This window comes from Lepidochelys kempii, chromosome 24, assembly GCF_965140265.1.
Source record: "Lepidochelys kempii isolate rLepKem1 chromosome 24, rLepKem1.hap2, whole genome shotgun sequence".
Taxonomy (NCBI): domain Eukaryota; kingdom Metazoa; phylum Chordata; order Testudines; family Cheloniidae; genus Lepidochelys; species Lepidochelys kempii.
The window spans coordinates 10,474,417-10,496,773 of NC_133279.1; the positions used below are offsets into that span (position 1 = coordinate 10,474,417).

Sequence of the window (22,357 nt, forward strand, 5' to 3'; positions counted from 1 at the left end):
GCGGGGGTCAGAGCAGCTGACCTAGGACTGTCTAGTACACAGACGCTGGCTCAGGGTGTGACCTGCATGCTGTTTGGCTAGTTGTGACTGTCCCAGGTTGGGAGATATCTCAGCAAAGCACTGTGAGGCACCCAAGGTTGCACAGCAAGTGGTGACACAGCCCCGCACTGATCTGGATTGCTCCCAAACCCCATCACAGGTGTGTTTAAGCAACAGGGGTTCATCTGAGGATCCAGCCCTGGGCTGGCAGGGGCCATGTGGTTGCAGCTCTCAGGAGCGGGTGCTAGATAGAAGATTTGTGCCCCAGGAGTGTGCCCTGAGACTGGGGCAATCCCTGGACTCTGTTCAGACTGGGGTTGTGTGTGTGTAAAACACACCAAGCAGTGGCCAAGACGGGGCGCTCAACTACAGCTGTGATGCGGGTGAGGGAGCCTCTCCGTTGTCCTCCACAGGGGAGGGAAGGGGGGCCCTTAATTGTTCTCTGTGGAGGGAGGGAGACTCTCTGTGGGGACTGCTGAGCACTTTGGTCCTTTCCAAACGTCCAGTCACTAGAGGGCAATATAACCACACAGCTGATGAGTTCAGTCCCCTCCAGCAGGGGACACCCCCTGACACACATGCTGATCCAAACACACCAGGTGGGGCTGACTGGGAGCTTGAGAGACAAGGATCCTGCTCTGCCTGCATCGCACACACCTTGCACACCCACCCCAGCGGCTGCATGCTCACACACTCAACCTCTGCTCCAGGCTTTGCACCACACGTGCCTCTGTGAGTTGTCTCATCAGATTTATTGCTCCTGGGACCCCCTTCCCACCCCCCATCAGCTCTTTAGCACCATAATGGGCCCACGCGTCTCCTCTCGTTGCCATGGAAAGTGCCCAGCCCTGCTCGGCAGCTACCCTGGGGCTGTTGGGAGCCGGCCACTCACTCACTGCTGCACAGCCTTCTTCCCGGTCTCCACCAGCTGGGTGAGGAGGTCCATGAATTCGGTGTGCAGCCGCTTGGCGATAGGCGAAAACTGCTCATTGGCCTGCTCCAGATAGGCCCTAGGGTTGAAGACACCCGATTCCTTAGACAGGCAGGACTTGGCTGGGGAGACGCAGCAGCTGGGGCCCTGCCTGCCTACTGGGCATGGGGACTGCACTCTATTCCATGTGGGGAAACTGAGGCACAGAGGGGGCCTGTGTTCTGCTCAGGTTCACACAGGACTCATTAGCTCCTGGCCCCCTGCTCAGCCTCAGACCATGCTGTGTGCAGCGGACTGGGCTGGAAGTGATCCTCACTGCAGCCTTGGACTCTGCCACTGCGGCTGTTCTCTCCTTCCCATCCCACCTGCCCTGCCTTGCTACTATGGGCTGGGGTGGCATGTCAGAGGCTCTGGAGCAGGAGCAGGGGCAATCTGTTCTCCCAGCACTGTAGCGTCTCAGTACTGAGGCTCCCCGGCTGCGTGTGTGCACCCAGCAGACTCTGCCCATTCTGCACTCCCCACTGCCCCTCTTCCTCCAGGTCCTCCCACCCCCGGGCGGCAGCACCCCCCTCCACACTCCCCATGGCAGCCCGTACTTTGCCTGGGTCTTTATCTCCTCGGCCTTCACCTTCTCTGGCAACTGTTTGCTCAAGTATTCAGACACCGTCTGGAAATACTGGGAGAAGACATCCGAGAGGCTGGAGCTTGGGGTTTCTGCGTCGCGCATCACCACAGCACCTGGGCGGCCCGGAGAGCTGGGTTAGGCCCCTGCCTCATGCAAACTGTGGGGCTGGGGCGATCCGTCAGCCCCATGGAGTCCAGGAGGTAATCCGTAAGCCCCATGGTGGGCGGGGAGTGAGGAGATTCCCTCAGCCCCAGGGGGAAGGGCCCCAAAGATTGTGCCCAGTTCCCTGCGTTAACCCACTAGGCCACACCCATTCCCAGAGCTGGGAATGGAGCCCAGGAGTCCTGACTCTCTCTGCTACCCTCTAAGCTAGCCCCTCCCTCGCTGAAGAGGCTGGCACTGGGTGGCAAGAGGGATGAGATCGGGAGCATACAGGGAAGAGCCTCACTCGCCAGTGAATCTGGCTCCTGCGGAGCACGCGGTATGGCCCATAGGGAGCTGCTGAGGGCTGGAGGTGCGGGACCAGCCCACAATGATCCCGGGGCCAGTGCGGCCAGACCATGCCGGGGGTGGGGAGCAAAGCCCTGGCGAGGCTCTTACCTTCCAAGCTGCACACACAGAGCAGCACCATGGCCAAGACCAAGACCTTCATTGTGACAGGCGCTGCACTCCGGGACCTGCAGGGCAGAGGGGGCTGGGAATCAGCAACTGCCCCAGCCAGTCCCCTTGTCTCTGGCTCACCAGTTGCCAGTCATGCCCCCAGGAAGGGCCTGATTAAGGATAGGGGCCGATCGTGGCTAATTACCCCATTAACAAGGAGACTAGTCACAGGAGCCCAGGAAGGCCATGCGAGGGGGTGGGGGCAGGGAGGCACACCCCCTTTAAGGAAAAGCCAGGAACGCTGGCTGGCCGCACAGGTACTGTGGAGTGCGAGGCGGAGGGGAATGCGGGGCGTAACGGCCAGGCAGAAGGGCTCTGAGTAGGCTGTGTGCAGGGGAACCCCCTCACACGGGCACCGCTGAGAGCTGTAGGGGAGGGGGACAGGCTGCCGACTCCTCTAGCGTGACACTGGCCCTCTGCCCTGGAACTCAGCTTGGCCAGGCCTTGGGGGGCTCTGCACAGCCGATCCCTGCCTCCCCACCTGCCTAGGCCGAGTCCCTGGGGGAAGCAGAGGGCAAGCGGGCACTTACCTCACCCTGCCAGCCAGCCCCGTCCGACCGGGTCCTGTCCACACTACAGTGCCCACCTGTGCTCATGAGGGACAGCATTCCCACCTCTGCCAGGGGAGGGCACTGGGCCAGAGCCTGGATGGTGTAAGTGTCCCTAACCCCATCAATGCTCCCAAGGGGGTGGGTTGAACACACTCCTGAGTCTCCCCGCCCCCTAAGGAACATTTCCAGGGCAATTTGTGTTCATAAAATAAATCACTAATTCCCTTCTCCCACTGCCACTGCTGCCCTGCCATGGCCGGGTGGGGCCAGCGCGGAGCTAGGGGAGCTAGACCCAGGGGAGCTGAGCAGCCTTGGGGAAGGGGAGGCAAAGGAGCTGCGTGCCCCGTGATCAGTGCCAGCGGCCCAGGGAGCAGCACATGGAAAGACACTAGGAAGAGGAAGGAAATAATTCAAGGATCTGTGATGTCAGCTGCCCTGCCCAGGCACGTCCCTCCCTGGTCCGCTCTCCCTGCCCCTTCCCCCTGCTGCCCTCTTCTTCCCTGGTCAGCTCGGCTGCAGCCCTGCATATCCCCAAGCACCCCACTGTCCTGCTCTGCCATGTCCCTGGTCTCCTATGCTTCCACCCCATTTCTCAGCTCCCCACTGCCCCCATCTCTTCCCCCACCAACCTTTGGGCTAGGCCCCCATGCATTTCCAGAGGGCAGGAAGGGCTCCAACAGGGGATGTCTCTGACTCTTGCTCCCCTGGGCCCCCTGGACAGGAGGGTGGGATTTGTCTGGCTTCCCCTGCCTTGGAATGGATCCCTGGCTCAGGCTCTGCCCTGCAGCCTGCGGAGCCCTTGTTGGCTGCAGCCGTGCAGCTGGGGTGGTTGGGGGCAGGGGATCTGAGTCCTCTGAGAGGCCTAGAGAGGGGCATGAGTATCTCAGCCTCATCTTGTGCCTCCCCACCCCTGGGCCAGCTCCAGGGTGGCTCTCGCTGTTGGGTGAAAGAAGTGGCACCAACCACCCAACCAATCCAGTCCTGGGGCAGGATCAGAACCAGCGCCCTGGGGTAGAGGATCTCTCATGTCCATGAGCCAGCCGGGCTCTGACAAGGCAGGCAGGAGGCAGCTCTCAACCACACAGGGCGGGTGAATCTCAGTTAAAAAATCCAACATTAATTCAAAATCTCAAACAAGCTCATTCTTTCTGTGTAACCCCGCCCCCGCCCCGCCCCCGCCTGGCTCTGCAGACAGACTGCCGGGCTGCTCACCTGAGGCCTGGGCTAGAAACTGGTCAGGAACAGCGGGTGCCTTGGCTGGGGCTGCAGGTGCTTATATCCCCCGTCCCGCTGGGCCAGCCTGCGCTGCCCACTCATTGGTCCTCTGACCGGGGGTTCGCTGCTGTGCTGGGGTGGGGAATGTGCTGATGCCGTGCTGTACAATCACTAACTGGCAAATCCCTGGTAAACAGGCCGGGGCTAAGGGTCGCGCTGTGGGGGTGTGCTGGCCAGTGCACAGTGCATGGGGCCAGCCGGACAAACACCGGTGTCACCAGGCAGGGTCTGAGGCACTGGCTAGGGTCTGCTGGGCGCCTTGGGCAGTGCTGCTATGGGCACTGAAGCAGCACGCTCTGCCCCTTTAAGGGGTAGTGGTGCCCGGAGCCAGCAGTCACTGTCCCGCTAAATCCCTGCTTTAAGGAAACATGTTTAGGGGAGCAGCAGACTAGCTGGGGAATGGGGCCAGGTGTTAATCAGGGAGCTGGTTAAAGCTTGGCTGTGGGGTGACCCTAGGAGCAGGGAGCCCCTGGAAGCAGGTCTGGAGCCTGGCTGTGGGTGGGCTGGGGAAGCAGACCCATTGCACAGGCCCAGGGTGGTGAAATCCTGGCACAGGGGGAAGGGTTTGGGCCTGGAGGGGCGGGGGACAAAGGAGATGGTATCTTTATACAGACTTGATAAATTGGGCCCCAGGCAGGGGAACGTGCTAGGAAGGTGGCTGTGAATGAGATACAGGGCAGGAGCAAGGCAGTGGCATGCCAGGCTGTGCCACAAAGGACGTGCTCTGGGGGGGTACCCACTTCGCTGGCATTGTCTCTTCCCCCCATAGTGCCTACACATTAGTAAAGGGGATTGCACAGTGGATCTGCTGCAGGGAGTCAGAGTTGAGCACAGCCCTGGATGTGTCTGACCAAGAGTGAGCTCTGGGGCTGGCCTCACCATAAGGTGGAGCAGGTATCAGGCTTCAGGACAGGTCACTGCAAGGGTCAGGAAGGAATCCCTGACCTGCTCCCCCCTCCTCTTCCCCCCGCCCCAGGTAACACTGTACATCTGGCCAGGTGTATTCGGTGCTAGGGGAGGAATTGGCCATCACGGGTAAAAGCTCTAGATTAGCTGGAGCAGATGGGCTGCCCCAGGAAGCAGATGGGGCAGGCTGGGTGGGACCCAGGGCCGAGCTGGTAAGACTCACTGCTATCTCCTATTCCCCTGTGAATGGGGGTCCTGGAGAGGGCAAGTGTGGGGCTAGTGGAGCTGGACAGGGCAGTGACTCAGCCCTGCCTGTCATGTGCCCCACAAGGAGAGCATTAACCCTTACAGCCTGTGTGGGGCACACAGGCCAGCGAGCAGGGAGGGATTCCAGCTGCTGGGGCCTCGATCCAGGAAGGAGGCTGGAGCCAGCCTGCCTCCCTAACCCTCACTAGCACCTCCTACCAGAGCCACCAGACCACAGGGTCAGCCAGCTCCTAGGGGCTTAGCCAGCATTTGCCATGGGAAAGGGTCCCAGTGCTTAGCAGGAGAGCACGGGGCTGGAGCCCCCCCGGGGGTGTCTGATCTGTGGGGCTGTGGCTGCTGGTGGCCAAGGTTTGCTAGCTGACCTGGAGCCCTGTAGGGGAAAGCTGGGTGCAGGCTGCGGGGAGAAGTCTCCTGCTCCCTGCATGCCACAAGCCCCTGCTCTCCCTCAGAGCTGTCCTGCCTGGACTAGTCCAGCGCACCCCCACTACCTGTGCGCCCAGGGGCAGTTCTGAGCCACAGGGTGAAGGCCAGTGTGGCTTAATCTTATCATTCACTGACTGTTAACCTCCAACATGTCAGGATGAGTCAGCGGGGGCGGCCGGGGTGGGGGGGAGGAAGAGGGGGGAGGATTGGCCCCATGGGACATTCCAGGTTAAGCTGCACAGTGCAGGAGGGTGTAAGAGCACTCATTGCTCTCCAGCTCCTGTCCTTGGAGGATCTCAAAGCCCTCGAGCAGCATTTATTTATCCAGCCCACAGCCCCTGGGGAAACTGAGGCACAGAGCCAAGATGTGACCTGCCCGAGAGGACCAGGAGCAGCACTCCCCCTCCTGTGCCTAACCACTCCACAGAGCACCTAGGAGGGGCTTTCACCTGCCCCTGCCACAGGCCAGTGCCCAGCCACGTGAGGAGCCAGGCTGGGCGGGCCCATGGCAGATGCTCCCCGGTGCAGCCAGCGGAGCGGGAGGCAGCTGTAAGGTTTCCCTGACTCAGACAAAGCTCCTCAGTCAGTAGCAGCAGAAAGTGGCTTGCTGGCTCTCTCCTGTTGTCACATGGCAGGTACCTGGAGCTGGCCCAGTACTAGGGGCCCTGGGGCTTTCCCGGCCACGGGATTATGGGGAGACAAGACCTTGGGTCAGCCAGCAACAGGGCTAGCAAATCCCTGAGCCCAGAAGGGCAAGGCAGATGCGCAGCCCTCGCTTTCCCAAGCGTGCGGCCCTCTGCGGGGGCTGGGTGGAGCCCAGAGCCCTCGAAGTGCAGTGCTACACTTGGCATGTGCCAGGGCAGCCCGGGTGGGGGGAAGGCTCGGCTGGTGTGGGGCCTTGGAGGGGGGGAATGGCCTAGTTTGGCAGCCCCCCTTCAGGTCGGGTGTGGGCTGGGGTTCTGCGCCTGGCCTGGTGGACAGCGCTAGGGCACAAGTTGAGCCCCCCATGCCACTTTGCCTACAGATGCACAGACCCCAACCCAGAGGTGCTGAACCGTTTGCTTTTCCACTGGAGCTTGCGATGGCCATGGGTTTGGCTCACTGCCTGGGTTTGGCCCGATGTTGGCAGGATGACTGGGCGCTTGGGGGATGCACACAGGGTCACCTGCTCAGATCAGGATCTCGCTGACGTCTGTGTGAAGCTGGAGTCACCTTCTGGCACTGATACAGCTCCTGGGGATTCCCCCAGCTGTAACCATGAGCAGAGGCCAGGCCAGGATCCCATCCAGGCCCGGAGGATGTGTGTATAGACAAACCCCTGGGAGATGCTCACTGCAGTGTCTGGAGCGCCTAACTGGGCAGCCTCGTGGCCTCTGTGGGTGGCACCATCATGTTCCTCATCCCTCTCCTCCAGCCATTTGCTCAGACGTGTTGCAGACTGTTAGAGGAGACGCACACTGTGTTCTCACCTACGTGTTGCATCTTTCTTGCTCTGGTTTTCCTTCATTTTAAAATGAAAATCATTGGTGGGTGAAAATCTACTGCTCACTCCTTATGTATAGAGGAGTCCCAGTCAAAGAAAGAGCCTGCAGCATTCCCCGCCCCTGTCCCATTGGGCCCAGTTAGAGTTACCCAGATCAACTTAGCACCAGCATTTCCTGACTTAACCCCTGGCGCCTGTAACCCAAGCATTGCCCTGGGGACAGGTTTGGTATCTCATACAGAATGTGGTCGCAAACAGCTCTATTCCATACCAGCTCTACTCTGTGTTGGCACAGCCCCTCTCCCTGCCCTCTGGGTTAGCGTTATACAGACAAAACTGCACAGGATCATTTCAGGGGACAAGACAGGATGTCACGTTTATTATAATAACACAATTTGATTTAAGACCAATAACTAATATCTAATTACCTACACACCCACCCCCCCCAAATGTTCTGCAGCTGCTAGATAGTTACCAGTCCTGAATGTAGCTTGAGTTTGTGGCTTGGGTTATCATAGAATCATAGAATATCAGGGTTGGAAGGGACCTCAGGAGGTCATCGAGTCCAACCCCCTGCTCGAAGCAGGACCAATCCCCCATTTTTCATAGCTTGTGGCGGCTAACTGGCCAGGAAAGCCGGGAACAAGGAAGGGCTGGGTCTCTGTGGGGCATGCACCCATGCCCTTCCATGTTGGCAGCGGAATGTTACTCTCCAAAGTCTTCCCTCTCACCCGTCCTTTTTGTAGGGTTGAGTTTGGATCCAGAGTCTATAGGTCTTGCTGTGTCACGCTGCCTCTGGGTCCGGTGTGATTGATCACCCGTCAATTGCAGACATGACTTTCAGCCTGGGACTTGGCTTTGATGTTCCTTCAGTTGTACTTTTGTTCTTTTCTTTTGAGGTTGGACTCCTCTTACTTTGTCAGGGCTGTTGTCTGCATCTTCAGTCGTTGGTGTTTACACTTTATTTCACCAGGACGGGCCGGGGCTGGAGGTTGATTCCATCATCCACACATCCCTCATTCACACATCTAAACTACACAAATCAGATTATAGCAGGGTTTTGCAAAAATGAAGTGAGCATTTTAAAATGGAGTTTGGGACAAGTTAAAATGGAGTTTGGGCTACAACATGGACAAGTGTAAGGAATAGCAGACAGAGAACAGAAGTTCCAATACGAACAAGTATAATGAATGACAAACAGTGAGCAGAAGTTACAACGTTGAAGCAGTGCAAATTTCAGCAGCAATTGGATTGAAAGTGAAACTCAATTAGCCAGTTATTGGGGTACCTGGTTCATGAATGAATGTAGTTTCATTCATAAAACTTTGCTTATGAAGTTATATTAATAAAGTGAACAATTAAAATCAATTTCATTGATCAATTCTACATTAGGGCCACCTTCCAACACACATAGGCCTACTCCACCTGCCCCACCAAAACGGGGCCCAGGCAGGAACTCTCCTAAAGCCCAGAGGTGTCCAGGGCCCAGTTTGGGCTCATCCCATTTCCTGCAGTCCAGCACAAACCATCCTGGTCAGGGGCACCTCCAAAGGGCTGTGTGGCTGCTCCCACGCCTGGCTGCTTCCCTGACACAGGGAGAGGCCCCATGTTGAGAGAGGCCTCATGTTCCTCTGTGCAAAGGGCCAGTTATATAAGTGCCAACCCCACACAGGCAGCACCAGGGCAGACCTTTTCTAGACTCCTTCCCCACAGCTGGGAACACACCCAGGACAGCAGATCGCAGGCCCTCGGGGGATACAAGGGGGCAGGCCCTGCTGGGCTCCTGCCCTCAAAGCCAGATAAAAACAAGGGCAGCTCAGAGGCCCTGCCAGGCTTCTCCAGCTTGGTCACTTTGTTTGTTTGATTCTGTTTCCAGGAAAGCCCTGTGTTGACTGTGGGGAGGCAGTGGGCCATGGAGAGCGAGCAGGGGCTGGGAGCTGGCCAGCGAGGGCCCTGCTCCAGCTGGGTCACAGGGTGCAGAGGGTTCCTCTCCTTTATGTGGTGTGGGGGGTTCACTAACAGCCTGGCCTGAGGCGACATGGCCAGGACCCCACTCCGGAGGGGGACCACCTGGTCAACCTAGGGCCCTGTGATCAGGGGTCATGGGAGGAGGTTCTGGGGAGAAAGGGGCTCTCTCTCCCATCAGAACAAAGAGCTGGAGCAGGGAGAAAACAGGTCCCCCTTACCCTTGCTGATGTACGGCACCCTACAACTTCCCCTGCCCCCCAGTTCACCTGCTCCCTCATTCAGCAGCCAGCTCCTGCAATGCTGTGCTCCAGCCAGTTGTAGACCCCCAGCTTGGAAACACCCCCAAACCCAGCCCGGGGCAGGAAACTGCAGCTGCTCAGATCCATTGCTGGGAAGCCCCATGACCATGGATTCTCTGTAATCTGAAGTCTTTAACTCATGATTTGAGGACGTCAGTAACTCAGCCAGAGGTTAGGGATCTATTACAGGAGTGGGTGGGAGAGGTTCTGTGACCCGTAATGTGCAGATCAGACTAGATAATCATGATGGTCCCTTCTGACAGGGTCCTGCAGCCTGTCAATGTGGGGGAGGTGGACAGAGCTCAGCGTGGCTCCCAGACCCCAGCTGCGGCAGGGAGAAGAAGCCAGGGATCGGGAGTGAGGCAGAACCATTGTCCGGTCATAGACCCTGCTCCGACTGGACATTCGGCTTTAATACACATTGATGAGCCTCCGCCCTCTTGCAGGCTCTACCGTTTTTGCTGCCCCAAGCAGTGAAAAAAACTTTCGCCGCCAGCGGCAGGAGAGAGCCAAATTGCCGCCCCCGCGGAGACTCTGCCGCCCCTTTCTTGGAACGCTGGTGCCTGGAGCCGGCCCTGCCTGGGGGGGTCCCAGCCAGGCACAGTCATCAACCCAAACAGAGAGGGGTCACTCTGCCCCTCTGAAAATGCAGCCACCTGGGGGTGAGGGCTAACAGCACATAGCAACGGTGCCAATGGCTGGGAAGAGGGAGTGCCCTAAAGAAAGTGCAGGGGGGGAGAGGGGAGGCTGCCTGGGCTGGGGTTTGTGCAGGCCTCCAGGGGCCCCTCCCCCCTTAACCAAAAACAGTGGGGGAGGGCTAATGACCATCAGGCGCTTCACAGACACTAGTGACCTCGGCCCCCCAACAGCCAGGGGTTGGGGGTCGGTATCACTGCCCCATTGTGCAGATGGGGAAACTGAGGCAGGGAGCTGCAATGGGAGCTGTCCAGAGTCACAGGAGCCACAAGTACCCCTGACACCCAAGCCCGGCTCTGGCAGCTGGTCCCTCCGTGGCCAGTCTGGGCCTGCTGAAGCACGGCAATGGGTCAGAGGGGGGCAAACCCCAAGGCCCGGATCCAGGGTGACGGGCGCTTGGCAACACAAGGGATAATTAACGAGAACAGGTGGTACAAAGGAGTGACCCTGCAAAGCACCCGCGGCCTCAGTCAGCAGCTGCTCCGCTCACCCTATGCCCCCCAAGGCCCCGCCCCACTGACCCGCGCGGCCCGAAGGCACGTGGGGGGCGGGGTGCCCGCTTCCAACATGGCGTCCGAGGCGGCGGTCGCTCCTGTGAAGCCACTTCCTGCGCGGGCCGCGCCCGGGCGCAACATGGCCGCGCCCAGCGAGCTCAGGGTGAGCGGAGCTGAGCGCGGGGGCCGGGCCGTGTGAGCGCCGGGCGCGGGGCAGCAGGGGGCGGCAACACCTAGAGGCACCGTGCGGGGCAGACCCCCGGCCTGGGAGCCCCCCAACCCCTGCCTGGGGAGCCCCCAGCATCCAGCCCCCCAACCCCTGCCTGGGGAGCCCCCAGCATCCAGCCCCCCAACCCCTGCCTGGAGAGCCCCCAAACCCTAGCAAGCCCCCCAACCCCTGCCTGGGGAGCCCCCAGCATCCAGCCCCCCAACCCCTGCCTGGAGAGCCCCCAAACCCTAGCAAGCCCCCCAACCCCTGCCCGGGGAGCTCCCAAACCCCAGAGAGTCCCCCAACCCCTGCCTAGGGAGCCCCCAGCATCCAGCCCCCCAACCCCTGCCCGGGGAGCTGCCAAACCCCAGAGAGTCCCCCAACCCCTGCCTGGGGAGCCCCCAGCATCCAGCCCCCCAACCCCAGTGAGTCCTCCAACCCTTGCCTGGGGAAACCCCAGCATCCAGCCCCCCAACCCCTGCCCGGGGAGCCCCCAAACCCTAGCGGGTCCCCCAACCCCTGCCCAGGGAGATCCTTCTATACCAGCCCCCCAAATCCCTACATCCCCTCCCTTGCAACCCCACTGCCCCCTGCCAACTAGCTCTCCATCCCCCACCTAGGGCTTCCCCCCCAACAACTAGCCCCCCTGTTCCCTCTTCCCCCTTGTCTTGTGGGCAGTTATCCCCTCTCTCCACCTCAGGGCACCTCGTGCATCCCAGCTCCTGTGGGCAGCCACCCTCCGTCCCGGGCTCTGAGTTGTGCTGGCCCAAGGGCCAGGGGAGTGGGGACACGATCTCAGCCCAGCTCCGTGCAGGTGTCAGACCCCGCTGGGTGTCATGTGCATAGGATCCCAGGGGCTAGGGGCAGCTGGGTGTGCTCTGACTGGGGAACCCGTGGCGCCTGTTGATCCCAAACTCTCCGGGCCTTCCCTCCTCAGACTGGAGGCAGGGATTTGAGGGTGGGTTGGAGGGCGGTTACACTCCTGTGTCCCAAGGCCAGGCGGTGTGAGGGGTGATGGGGAACGTGCTGGGACCAGTGCTCGACTTGCACAGACCGCTGCGCCGGGAGGAGCCGCTTACCAACCCGGGTAGCTTCGATGAGCTCCACCGGAAATGCAAAGGTGAGTCTTGGCCACCCCTGGGACAGAGGCATGCTGAGGGGATTGGAGAGTGCGCTTCTGCCAGCGGGGGTGTTGCAGGGACCAGGGCAGGGGCGATGGCTGTGGGGGAGCTCACAGCTGTTCTAGTGTCCCATAGCAAGACTGCTGTGGTACTCAGCTCTACTGTGGGATCGTGTTCTGTGATTGGCAGCGCTACAAGTGACTGTGTGCAGATGGGAGGGAGTTAATTTGTGTTAGATGGCTGGGGATGGTCTGAGCCCTGGACTAGTAAGGGTTGAGGGAGGATGGCGGTGAGGACCCAAGTTGCCTTTCCTCCGACTCATTGTCCTTGTTGAGCTCGGCCCCAGCTGTGGGGCCTGGAGCACAGAGGAGCCAGCTGCCCTGTCTCTGGCTCCGTGGGTCCTTGCGTTGTGTGTCTAAGCCCCTCTCTGTCACATCTCCTTACAGAAGTCTTCCCCCAGCAGATGGAAGGGGTGAAGCTGATCATCAACAAGGCCCTGAGCAGCCACTTCCAGGTCAGTTGAGGCTCGTGCCTCCAACTGCTTTCCCTCCTCCCTAGGACCCTCCAGGCCTTAACTTAGCACCTGCTTCCCCCTGTGGAGCTGGAGGGCCCCTTCCAGTGCATGCCTTGGCCCCTCTGCAGCGAAGAAAGCCGGGGGGGAAGGAGATGGGGGGTGTGGACATATTCCCTCTCGGAGCTGGGCTCAAACCCACCAACTAAGTACCCACCGACAGGTGCCTGGATTGGCTTGGGTGTTGAGGTGAAGATCTGGGCAGGGGGTTGGCGCAATGAGCGGGGGCTTTGTCACCTCACCCACCCCTCTTCTGTAAGGACACGCGCCCCCTAATGTTTCCTCTGGAGGTGCGGCCTGTGGAGACTACACATCCCAGTGTGCAGTGCAACCAGGCGGTTCACACTGGGTCGCCAACGGAGGGCGCTGTACTCTCTGGAGAAGGGGAGCCACAGCTGGGCTGGGGGGGGCAGTGATCAGGTGGCACTGTCCACGCTGGCTGGGCTGGAAGGAGCTGGAGCCCTTGAGGGTTGCACACGGCATCCTACCCCAGCACAGCCTGATCCCCTTGTGTCCTCCCCAGGTCACCCACACCATTCACATGAGCACAGTCGGCCAGTCCAGCTACCACTTCAACACCACCTACGTAGGGGACCGGCAGCTCAGTCCCACCGAGGTGAGCTGGGACCCAAAGTGCAGGGGGCTGGAGCAGGTGCTGGGAGCCAGGCCAGCATGGAGTGGGGTCTGAGACGCACAGATCTCAGCACCCCACAGCTCCCCTTGTTCTCAGTGGGGGCCGGGGGATCCTCCAGTGTACTTGGTGGTAACTGAGCATGCTTGAAAATCTGCCCATGAAAGCAGGGGGCTGTGACCAGGACTCCTGGGTTCTATCCCTGCCTCTGTGACTTACTTGGATCCCTTCCCCCGTCTCTGCAGCAGGTTTGACCCGGAGCTCCCCGAGCGAGCGGGCAGAGGGTGTATGAAGCATGTCCATGAATGCTGGTGGCTCGCCCTAGTGCTAGGGAGGAGCAGATCCAGGAGAGATGCTAGTGTTGGTCAAGGCCTGAGCCTCTTCACAGGGAGCTGGGTCAGGGTTGGGACCCTGGTGTTTCTGCCCCAGCAGTGCGAGGGGTCCCCTCCTGAGGGATGTATGGGATCCCCACACAGGCTGTGGTCCGTGGCAGGTGAGTGACTGAGCCCCAGTGGAAGATTCCCTCTGCCTGCTAGATGGACGTGTGACCTGCCACCAGCAGCCACTGGGAGCCAGCCCTGCCACTCACCCCCCATCTGGGTTAGAATCCCTGGATCCTGCTCATGTGCGCATCCAGCTGGCACCATCTTGCCAGGTTCTTACAGGGAGTGCTGAGCAAACCAGACGCCTGAGGGACTTATGACCCATGGCGGCAGCAGCACTCTTCCCCCCCGTCCCCTTCAGAGCGGGCCTGGGGCCACAAGCTGGCTCTGAGTGCCCCTCCTTGTGTGGTGGGTGAGCTCCTTGTGGTCACGCTGCAGTGTGGTGGAGGAGGGCTGGATGCTGCAGGGCCCCCCAGCCAAGCTGCCTCCAGGGCCCAGTGCTGAATGGGCTTCCTGTCCCCCCCGCCCAGTGAGAGAACCTGGCACCTGAGTGCGCCCCGAAGGCCCCAGCACCGTCAGGAGAGGGAAAGGAGCCAGTTCTCCCCTCGTTCTGAAGCCATCGCAGGGTGCTTTGGAGCCTGACTCAGGATACTTGAACAGCAGCCCACTGGCACGGCAGCCACCCTGACGGGATTGGCATGGCCATGTGTGTGGGCCAGGGCTCTGGCTTGGAGGCTGGGCCTGGGCTGTGTGTGTTTGTGTGTCGGTCCTAGGGGTGGGAATGGGGGTCAGGCTGAAGTGTTGGGGCTTAGCCCCCAGTCCGCTCTCTCCTTTTGGAAGTGCTTAGCTTGGAAGGTGCCACCAGGGGGAGCAGGAGAGCCCAGCCTGTGCTCAGTCTGGAGCCCCTGTGCGAGGGAGGCGTGTGTGAGGCATGGGATGGGGACAGAGCTCCAGCTGGGGGGGAGGGGTGTGGAGGCCCCCAGCACAGCTCGTGCTCCCAGGAGCCAGGCTGAGGAGACCCGGCAGACTTGCTGCCCCCTGCCCCCGAGCAGAGTGGGAACACGGCAGCTGGGCAGGAGGGAAGGCGCCCTAGGCAGGTGGCTCCCCTGCTGCAGCCTGGGGCCGCCGGGGCTGCTGACTGCACCATCCCTGGGGTGCGTGCACCTGGTGTGGGGCTCCCCCAAGGGGACCCAGCACCTCCCGGCATAGTCCCATCCCAGCGCCGTGCCTCTTCTCCCTGCAGACCTTCCCCATGCTCGTCGGGGACATCGACAGTGGTGGGAGCCTCAACGCTCAGGTGCTGCACCTGGTGGCGGAGCGGATCCGCACCAAGGCTGTCTTCCAGGTGAGGCCCCGCCCTGGGCCTGCAGGGGAGCGGTGGAGGCCGGGTGTGGGGCAGGGCATGTAAAAGGAATGGCATGTGGGTGTGGCATGGGGAGGCAGGAGGTGGTGTGGGTGGAGTGGGGGACTATGTGTCAGGGGGAGGTGTGGCATTAGGGGGCCAGGGTGTGTTGGAGGCGTGGGGGGCATGGTGTGGGAGAGAGGGTGTGGCATTAGGGGCTGGGCATGTGTGTGAAGGTGGAGCTGGGGGGTTGTGTAGGTGGGGGAAGCAGGGTGTGGGGAGGGGGATGGCTGGGGGTGTGTGGAGGTGGGAATAGGGTGTGGGGGAGTTGTGGAGGTGGGGGGAGCAGGGCGTGGAGAGGAGGGGGCTGGGCATGTGCATGGAGGTGGGGGAACTGAGGGGTTGTGAAGGTGGTGGGGGCTGGGCATGTGTGGTGGGGGCTGGGCATGTGTCTGGAGGTGGGGGAACTGAGGGGTTGTAAAGGTGGTGGGGTCTAAGCATGTGTGGGGAGGAGGGGGTCTTGGTGTGTGTGTGGAGTGGGGGGAGCAGGGCATGGTGCAGAGTCGGGGAGGCTGGCCGCATGTGGGGTGTTCGAAGTGCTGACTCTGCAAGTTAAGCGCTAGGACCTTGGTGGTTGCTGCACTCTCCCAGCCGCTAATCTGGCCACGCTGACCCCCTAGAGCTGTGGGGGGCTGGAGCCCAGCCAGTCCCTGTGCTGCCTTGGGCGCCCTGGGCTGGAAAGGAGAGGGCTGAGGCTGGGGGAGGGGCTCCAGTTTCTCAGCTCCATGCAGAAGCACTGGAGCAATGAGGGCAGCATGGACTAGTGGCTAGAGCAGGAGTGGGAACCAGGACTCTGGGTTCCCCTTGCCTGTTCTAATACTGCCCGGCAGTTGCTGTGCCTCAGTTTCCCCCTCTGTGCAGTGGGGACAGCGACACGGCTCAGCCCCTGTCCTCTGGGGGGCATATGGGGACTGCTCCCTCAGTGTCTGCCCCCCCTGCCCCCCGGGCAGTCTGCAGGGGAGGGGCCAAGTGTTCTCTCCCAGTGCCTGCTGGGCCCCTCGCAGCCCCTATGTGGTGCTGCAGGTTGTGTGATTCCAGCTGTGGCTGTAGCCAGACCCCGCACCCGTCATGGGAGCACTGTGCTTGGGAAGGGATGAAATCCCCTCTGGTGCGCAGCTTCCCCACCCCCTTGAGCACAGTCTACCCAACGCACCCCTGGTTACTGGGTGTGTCCCAGTATGCACCAGTCATGCGGGGCTTAATCCCTGCTAATTGGAACTCCCTGGGGAGGCTGTAAATGCAGGAGTAGTTGGGGGGAAATCTGGGTGGAGCACCGGTTGGGGACAGAGAACCCCAGGACTGAAGGGTGGGGGCAGGGAAGGCTGGGTGGAGCAGGAATGCCCCCCATGATCATAGTGAGCCGGGGGGAGCTGCCCTGGGTTGGGTGGGGACCTGCTTTGGGTTTGCTCTTCTCTGCCAGGGCCTGGCTCTGCTTTCCCCGGTGCCAAGCTGTACCTGGAGCCCTAGCAAGGGCCCTCCAAGGGGCTTGAGGGGAGGACACAGTCAGGTCATGGCCCCAGCTGCCGAGGGAAGGAGAGTGGATAGAGGTGAGATTTACTGGCTGCTCCCCAGTGAGCCCTCGTGATGGCATGAGGACATGGGGTAAGGTGTGGGGCAGGATTGGGTCATGGGGCAGCGTGGGGCATTGGGCAAGGGTTGGGGCAGGGTTTGTGGTGGGGCTGTGAGGCGAGGTATGGGGTTGGGATGAAATGGGGCCAATGGGTGAGGTGTGGGACAGGGCAGAGTGTGAGGCTGTGATGGAGATGGGGCAGGGTGGACAGTGGGGCTGGGGGGAGGCATGGGGCAGGGGCATGTTGGGAAGGGCATGGGGAGTCTGGGGTGGGGTGTGGGGAAGGGGGTGCTGCGCCCCTGGCTAAGCCCCCGCCGCTCCCTGCAGACGCAGCAGGCCCGGTTCGTGACGTGGCAGTTCGACGGGGAGCTCCGTGGCGACGACTACACGGCCACGCTAACGCTGGGCAACCCCGACGTGCTCAGCCAATCAGGTGGGCCCCACCCTGTGGGCCCCGTTGTCCTGCCTCACTTCCTGTCCTTAACTGTCCTGCCACTGGCTCCTTCCACTGCCCGCAGCCCAGGGCTCGGCATGGAGCAGCCCCTGCAACCCCTACCGGGTGTGGACAGCCTGGCGCCCAGCCCCATGGGCATGCTGCTCTGGTGCTAGCAGTGGGGCAGCTAGCTCTGTGCTGTGGGGCTGATGAGCCCCCCCATGTCAGATGGAGTGGGGAGCGTGGGCTAGTGTGCAGGGCTGGGAGTCAGGACTCCTGGGTTCTGGCACCGAGTCGCTGTGACCTTGGGCAGGCCCCTCCCTGCTCAGTGACTCAGTTTCCCATTGGCTGGCCCCGGGAGGTGGCACTGGAAGGCACCACACAATGCCGGACCCTGTCGTCATAGCGAAGGGGTGATGGTTGCGGGGTCCGGCGCTAACGGTTTCTCCCTCTCTGCAGTCATTGTGGTGGCTCACTTCCTGCAGAGCGTGACCTCGCGGCTGGTGCTGGGCGGGGAGATGGTGTATCACCGGCGCCCGGGCGAGGAGGGCGCCATCGTCACCTTGGCAGGGAAGTACACGGGTATGAGCTTGGCTTCGTCACTGCTCCAGCCCTGACTGCGCCAGAGCTGAGCCTTGGGGAAAGGTGGGGAGGCTGTCCCAGTCCTGGAGCACAGAAATGTCATGGGTTGGCACAGCTAGTACCCCTGCTTAGAGACCCAGGGCGTGGGGGGCAGGGATGGGACTGGGGAGCATTGGCTGGGATAGCAGGGGCTGTGGGTCAGCACAGAGGGGCATCGCAGGGGAAGCCTGTTCAGTGCCTACTCGAGCTGTCCCCTCCTGGCCAGGCTTCCACCCCAGCACGCTTCTGAGTGAGTTAAAGGCCGTTCCCAGCCCCTTGCCAGCTTCACTCCCTCTGTATCTCTGCAGCTCTCAAGTGGGTGGCGACGCTGAACATTGGTTATGGCGGGGCCCATGCCAGCTACTATCACAGAGCCAATGAGCAGGTGAGCCCAGTCCCCCTGGGGACTGCCCCCATCCTCCAGGGCAGCCGTGGGGCACCTCTCACCTTGCGCTTTCTCCCCTGCAGGTGCAGGTTGGGGTGGAGTTGGAGGCCAACACCCGGCTACAGGACACGACCTTCGCCTTTGGCTACCAGCTCAACCTGCCCAAGGCCAACATGGTCTTCCGAGGTGAGTGTGGAGCCGGGCCAGCCCCCACTTGTGCAGGGGGCTGGCCAGGGCTGTGCCAGCGTCTCCCAGGGGGCAGGGCTTCTCCAGGGCCATTGGACCCACAAACGCCCTGCCCTCACAGTGCCAGAAGGTGCAAAATCACGCCTCCTCCAACATGGCTGCATGGTCTTGGCGGGAGCCTACTGGGACTTGGACTGAGGATGTTCACAGCTGGAGTCTTCCCAACTCCACTCTGGGCTTTTGGCCTCTGATTCCCTCTGCCCACTTGCTGAGGGCTGACCCGAGCCTGGAGCCTGTCCCGTACCTGCTCTCCCCTCGCTCCTCTGTGCCATGCGGGAACGTCCCAGCTGCCCTGTCCAGCTCCCAGCACCATCTTGGGGCTTTGCAGCAGTGAGCATGGAAGCAGGACACCCCGGCTACCACAGTGCAGGCCTAGAGTCCCTGAGCTACAGGGGAATCTCCCTGTTCTGAGCAGTATAGGGCCTATTACACACAGCAGAGCTGTTCGCATCCCATCCAGTAGGGGGCAGAGGCGAACCACCTGCCTGTTCATTGTGTGTAAGGCTGTATTAGTGAAAAGGGCTAGAAGCCTCTGCCCAGGGTTTTGTGAAATCTCCCATCCCCTCACTGAGCCAGCCAGTCCCCTGACCCCGGGACTGGACCAGAGCCAGCATCTCCTAGAGCGGAAAAGCCCCATATCCCATCTCCCCCGAGCCAGTAAGCACCCCCTACTTCGGGGCCGGACCATAGCTGTCGCCCCCTGGAGGGGAAAGGCCCCACATCCCCCAGGTCAGTTCCTTCGCCCTTTGGCCAGATCAGAGCCAGTGCCCCGTAGAGGGGAAAAGCCCTGTGACCCATTTACCCCAAGCCAGTCGCTTCCCTTTCCCTGGGGCCAGATCAGAGCTGGCACCCCCTAGCGGAGAAAGGCCCCATATCCCCCATGTCAATCCATTCGCCCTTGGGCTGGATTGGAGCTGGCGTCCCCTAGAGAGGAAAGGCCCTGTTCCTGAGGCAGGGCTTTCTCCTGCCTCTGCTGCTTGTTCTGCAGGAGCGGGGCACCAATCTGGCTGTGTGGGGCCAACCCCCAACCGCATTGAGTGCTGGGAGCACAAGGGGTGGAGACAGCAGCCAGCGTGCCCTGTGACTTGTCCCGGGGGCTGCCAGGGGGCAGGAGCTGATCGACGCTCAGCCTCGCCCTGGGAGAGCCCTCTGTCTGTGTCCCCCCCGAGTGCGCTCAGGGCTGCCTGGCTGCTCCCCCCTCTCCCACTCTGGCTGGTGGCTCCTGCTCCATTGGCAGCTCCTCTGGCCTGGGGCTCCTGGCCCTTCGCTCCCCTGATTCAGCAACAGCTCGAGAGGAGCTGGGGCCAGGGAGGAGGAGCTGGTGACCTGGTCCCCAAGGCTCAGGCAGATGGCATGCTGGGGGTCTGCTCATGGCCCCAAGGCCCCAGGAGCAGCCCTGTGCTGGGCTCTGGGGCAGAGCAGGATGGGATTTAGTTGGTGTTGGTCCTGCTTTGAGCAGGGGGTTGGACTAGATGACCTCCTGAGGTCCCTTCCCACCCTGATATTCTATGATTCTATGACCTGGAGTCTGGGACTCAACCGAGGTTTCTCCAGCTGGGAATGGGGGGTCTGAGCTGTGGGGGCTGGGCTCCGGGGCATGGTGTCTCGGCTGTTGGGGATGGGGATACGCCCAGCTGTCCACTGGCTCCTGTCCCCTCCCCTGCAGGCCTCCTGGACAGTAACTGGTGCGTGGGGGGCGTCCTGGAGAAGAAGCTACCACCTCTGCCCGTCACCCTGGCCCTGGGCGCCTTCCTCAACCACTGGAAGAACCGCTTCCATTGCGGCTTCAGCGTCATCGTGGGCTGAGGGGGCAGTGCCGTCGCGGGGCTCCCGGCTCTCGGCCCAGCCGGTGGGGGCAGGGCAGAGCAGAGCCTGGCGCCAAGTGGATTCTGACTGGTTTGCTCCGGCGGGAGCAGGATCCTGGCCATGTGCGTGGGATGGGGCTGCTCGCCAGAACCTGGAGGGGGCGGGGGCCTGCCCACCGCCTTCCTGCCTCAGGGAGCCTTTGTGCCATGGAGCCAGCACCCTGCTGGGGCCAGCCTGCAGCTGGTCCTGCCCTGAGTGGCTGCTCTTGTGTCGAGAGGGCATCTGATGCCTGGTGCCCTGGGTGGGGGGCCCTGTTCTGTGAGGCGGTTCGGGGGGCCGCCGCTTTGTGTGATGTTCTCACTCCGTGTACGATGACTTGGAACCCGATTAAAGTGTTTGAGCTGAGGGGCGGCTGGAGTCAGTGACTCGGGGGTAGGACTTGGACACCCCACCACCCCACCCTGGCTGCTCCCTGGGCCAGAGGACAATACTTGGTCCATCCTGCTACCCCCACTCTGTCCCTTGGCTTCTGCTGGGGCTTGGCTGGGCTGGCTGCTCCCTGCGATCTCGCTCCTCAAGGTAGTTCTATAAGGCTGTTTAGAGCCAGGCCTGGGAGCTCTCTGCTCCCGTAGGAGCCATTGCTGCAGGTTGGGAGAGGTTCAGTGGGGAAAGTACATATGGGGGGGACCCTCTCCATGCCTGGGTCTGCCCCATTGCTCAGGGCGTTGTTGCACAAAGCACCTTTGAAAGTGAGGGGGAGTCCCCCTAAGCTGTGGGCAGGATGGGACCTTGGATACACAGCTGGCTGCCCTGAGCCAACCCCTAGAGGGCAGCAGCACTACGCCACATGGGCTCCAGCCCATGCAAGGCATCTCTGGGCTGGGGCCGCACAGAGTTCCTTGGCTGGCTGGGCATGCAGGGGCCTCTGCCCACCCCTACCCCCACTCCCCGAGGGTGGCTGCTGCACCACCCTGCTCACTGGGCTGGGGCAGAGGGACCCGCACAGGAGAAGGGGCTTTTGTCCCAGCAAGGCCTGCCCTCAGCCCCCTTGCTAGGGGTAGGGCTGGGGGCACAGGGATGTGCCCCCATTCATGGAAGGGCAGGAGCCTGAAGAAGCGTGGTGATTTCCCAGAGAGCTGGCAAGGCCAGGCAGGCTGAGGGGGAGGATGGCAATGCCTGGGGGGAGGACGTGAGTGGGGACAATGTGCTTGGGGTGCCAGGCAGGCTGGGCATGGTGCAGGAGCTCCCCCCACAGCTCACATTAACTCCCTCTTGGGCCTAGAATGTCCCCTCTGCCCACACCTGCCCATGCTGACCATGAGAGCTCCCCCCACCGCCCCTGCATGGGCAGGAGGAGCTGTGTAGTCCTCTCTCCCACTCCTCATTTGATTTCTGTTTCTTCCAGCCTCATCTGGCTGGGGGCGCCCCCTCCCTGGCACAGCCCAACCCACGGAGCCAGGATAACAGGTGCAATGGAGCCCAGCCCCACTAATGTTCCTCTGCTGAACCCATTCATAGAACAGTGGGGTTGTACATTTCCCCCCAGGCTGGAGCAGACACTCTGATTCTCACACTCCCCCGTCCTCCCCATACTGTAGGTTTGCTCCCTGCCCCCCAAGCTGGGAGCGCTGCCTGTGGGGCAGAGCACCTGGTTCCTTGGCTGATCTCACAGGACCTGGGTTGGAGAGGCCCAGAGAGCCACCCTCTGTAAGGAACCAGTTGCCCCCGGGGCAGGAGGAGGTTTCCCCAGGTGCAGCCCCTGGTGGCTTATGGCCTCACAAATCCTGCACCTCTGGCCTAACGCTCACATCTGCAGCCAGTCCCCAAAATGCTGCCAGGCTTCTGGGCCAGGAGGGTGCAGCCTTCCTGCCCGGGGGGGGCAGGGATGTTGCATGGTGTGGCTCTGAGACCCACCAAACTCATTGCATACTGTGGCCACCAGCCAGCCATGGGAGAGAAGCAGCTCTGATCCCGGCTGGGCTGGATTTGCACTGGGGAGCTGCAAGGGAAAGGCAGTGCATCAGGCCCTATCAGCTGGGGCTGGAATGTAGCAGTGGAAATGCTGGCGGGGGGGTGGGGGTTGATGCAGTGAGGTCTCCCCATGCCCCAGGCTCACATACAAAGGCTCCCCCATGCTGCATCTTTAATAATAAGGTCATGTACTGCATTTTCCTGCGTGGCTCTCAGGAGCTGCAGACCCAAGGCCCGGCCCTCTGCCCCTAAAGCAGTTGCTGGCAGCATAAGTAGGTTGTTATCCCCTCCGTGCAGCAGCCTGTGAAGGGAGGTGCAGGTGCTGCCTGTGGGTCACAGCTCAGCGGCAGAGCTGGGGGCAGGACTCGGAGGTGTGAGCCCCAGTACAGCAC

The 22,357-nt window shown here is 61.5% G+C and overlaps 2 protein-coding genes across 2 annotated transcripts; one reads left to right on the forward strand and one right to left on the reverse strand.

Annotated features, from left to right (window-relative positions):
- Nucleotides 1-776: 776 nt before the first annotated feature.
- On the reverse strand, nt 777-4,127 carry APOA2 (apolipoprotein A2). Its single transcript, XM_073323392.1, has 4 exons — nt 4,019-4,127; nt 2,196-2,272; nt 1,567-1,708; nt 777-1,049 (listed from the first exon to the last, which is right to left on the reverse strand). Exons 2-4 carry the CDS (start codon nt 2,245-2,247, stop codon nt 932-934), a joined length of 312 nt encoding a protein of 103 aa, XP_073179493.1. The 5' UTR covers nt 2,248-2,272; nt 4,019-4,127; the 3' UTR covers nt 777-931.
- A 6,551-nt stretch (nt 4,128-10,678) lies between these two features.
- Nucleotides 10,679-20,399, forward strand: TOMM40L (translocase of outer mitochondrial membrane 40 like). The gene is made up of 10 exons (XM_073322710.1): nt 10,679-10,780; nt 11,820-11,945; nt 12,393-12,460; nt 13,041-13,133; nt 14,775-14,876; nt 16,831-16,936; nt 17,396-17,518; nt 17,866-17,942; nt 18,026-18,128; nt 19,855-20,399. Exons 2-10 carry the CDS (start codon nt 11,840-11,842, stop codon nt 19,992-19,994), a joined length of 918 nt encoding a protein of 305 aa, XP_073178811.1. The 5' UTR covers nt 10,679-10,780; nt 11,820-11,839; the 3' UTR covers nt 19,995-20,399.
- The last annotated feature ends 1,958 nt before the right edge of the window (nt 20,400-22,357 follow it).

Bases quoted from the DNA above. Each gene is read 5' to 3' on its own strand.
- APOA2 (XM_073323392.1), bottom strand. From the start codon at position 2,247: ATGAAGGTCTTGGTCTTGGCCATGGTGCTGCTCTGTGTGTGCAGCTTG. The intron at 1,709-2,195 runs GTAAGAGCCTCG...CGGGCCGCCCAG, and splicing joins CTGTGTGTGCAGCTTGGAAG to GTGCTGTGGTGATGCGCGAC. The intron at 1,050-1,566 runs GTACGGGCTGCC...CTTCAACCCTAG, and splicing joins GAGATAAAGACCCAGGCAAA to GGCCTATCTGGAGCAGGCCA.
- TOMM40L (XM_073322710.1), top strand. From the start codon at position 11,840: ATGGGGAACGTGCTGGGACCAGTGCTCGACTTGCACAGACCGCTGCGC. The intron at 13,134-14,774 runs GTGAGCTGGGAC...TTCTCCCTGCAG, and splicing joins GGCAGCTCAGTCCCACCGAG to ACCTTCCCCATGCTCGTCGG. The intron at 17,943-18,025 runs GTGAGCCCAGTC...TCTCCCCTGCAG, and splicing joins ATCACAGAGCCAATGAGCAG to GTGCAGGTTGGGGTGGAGTT.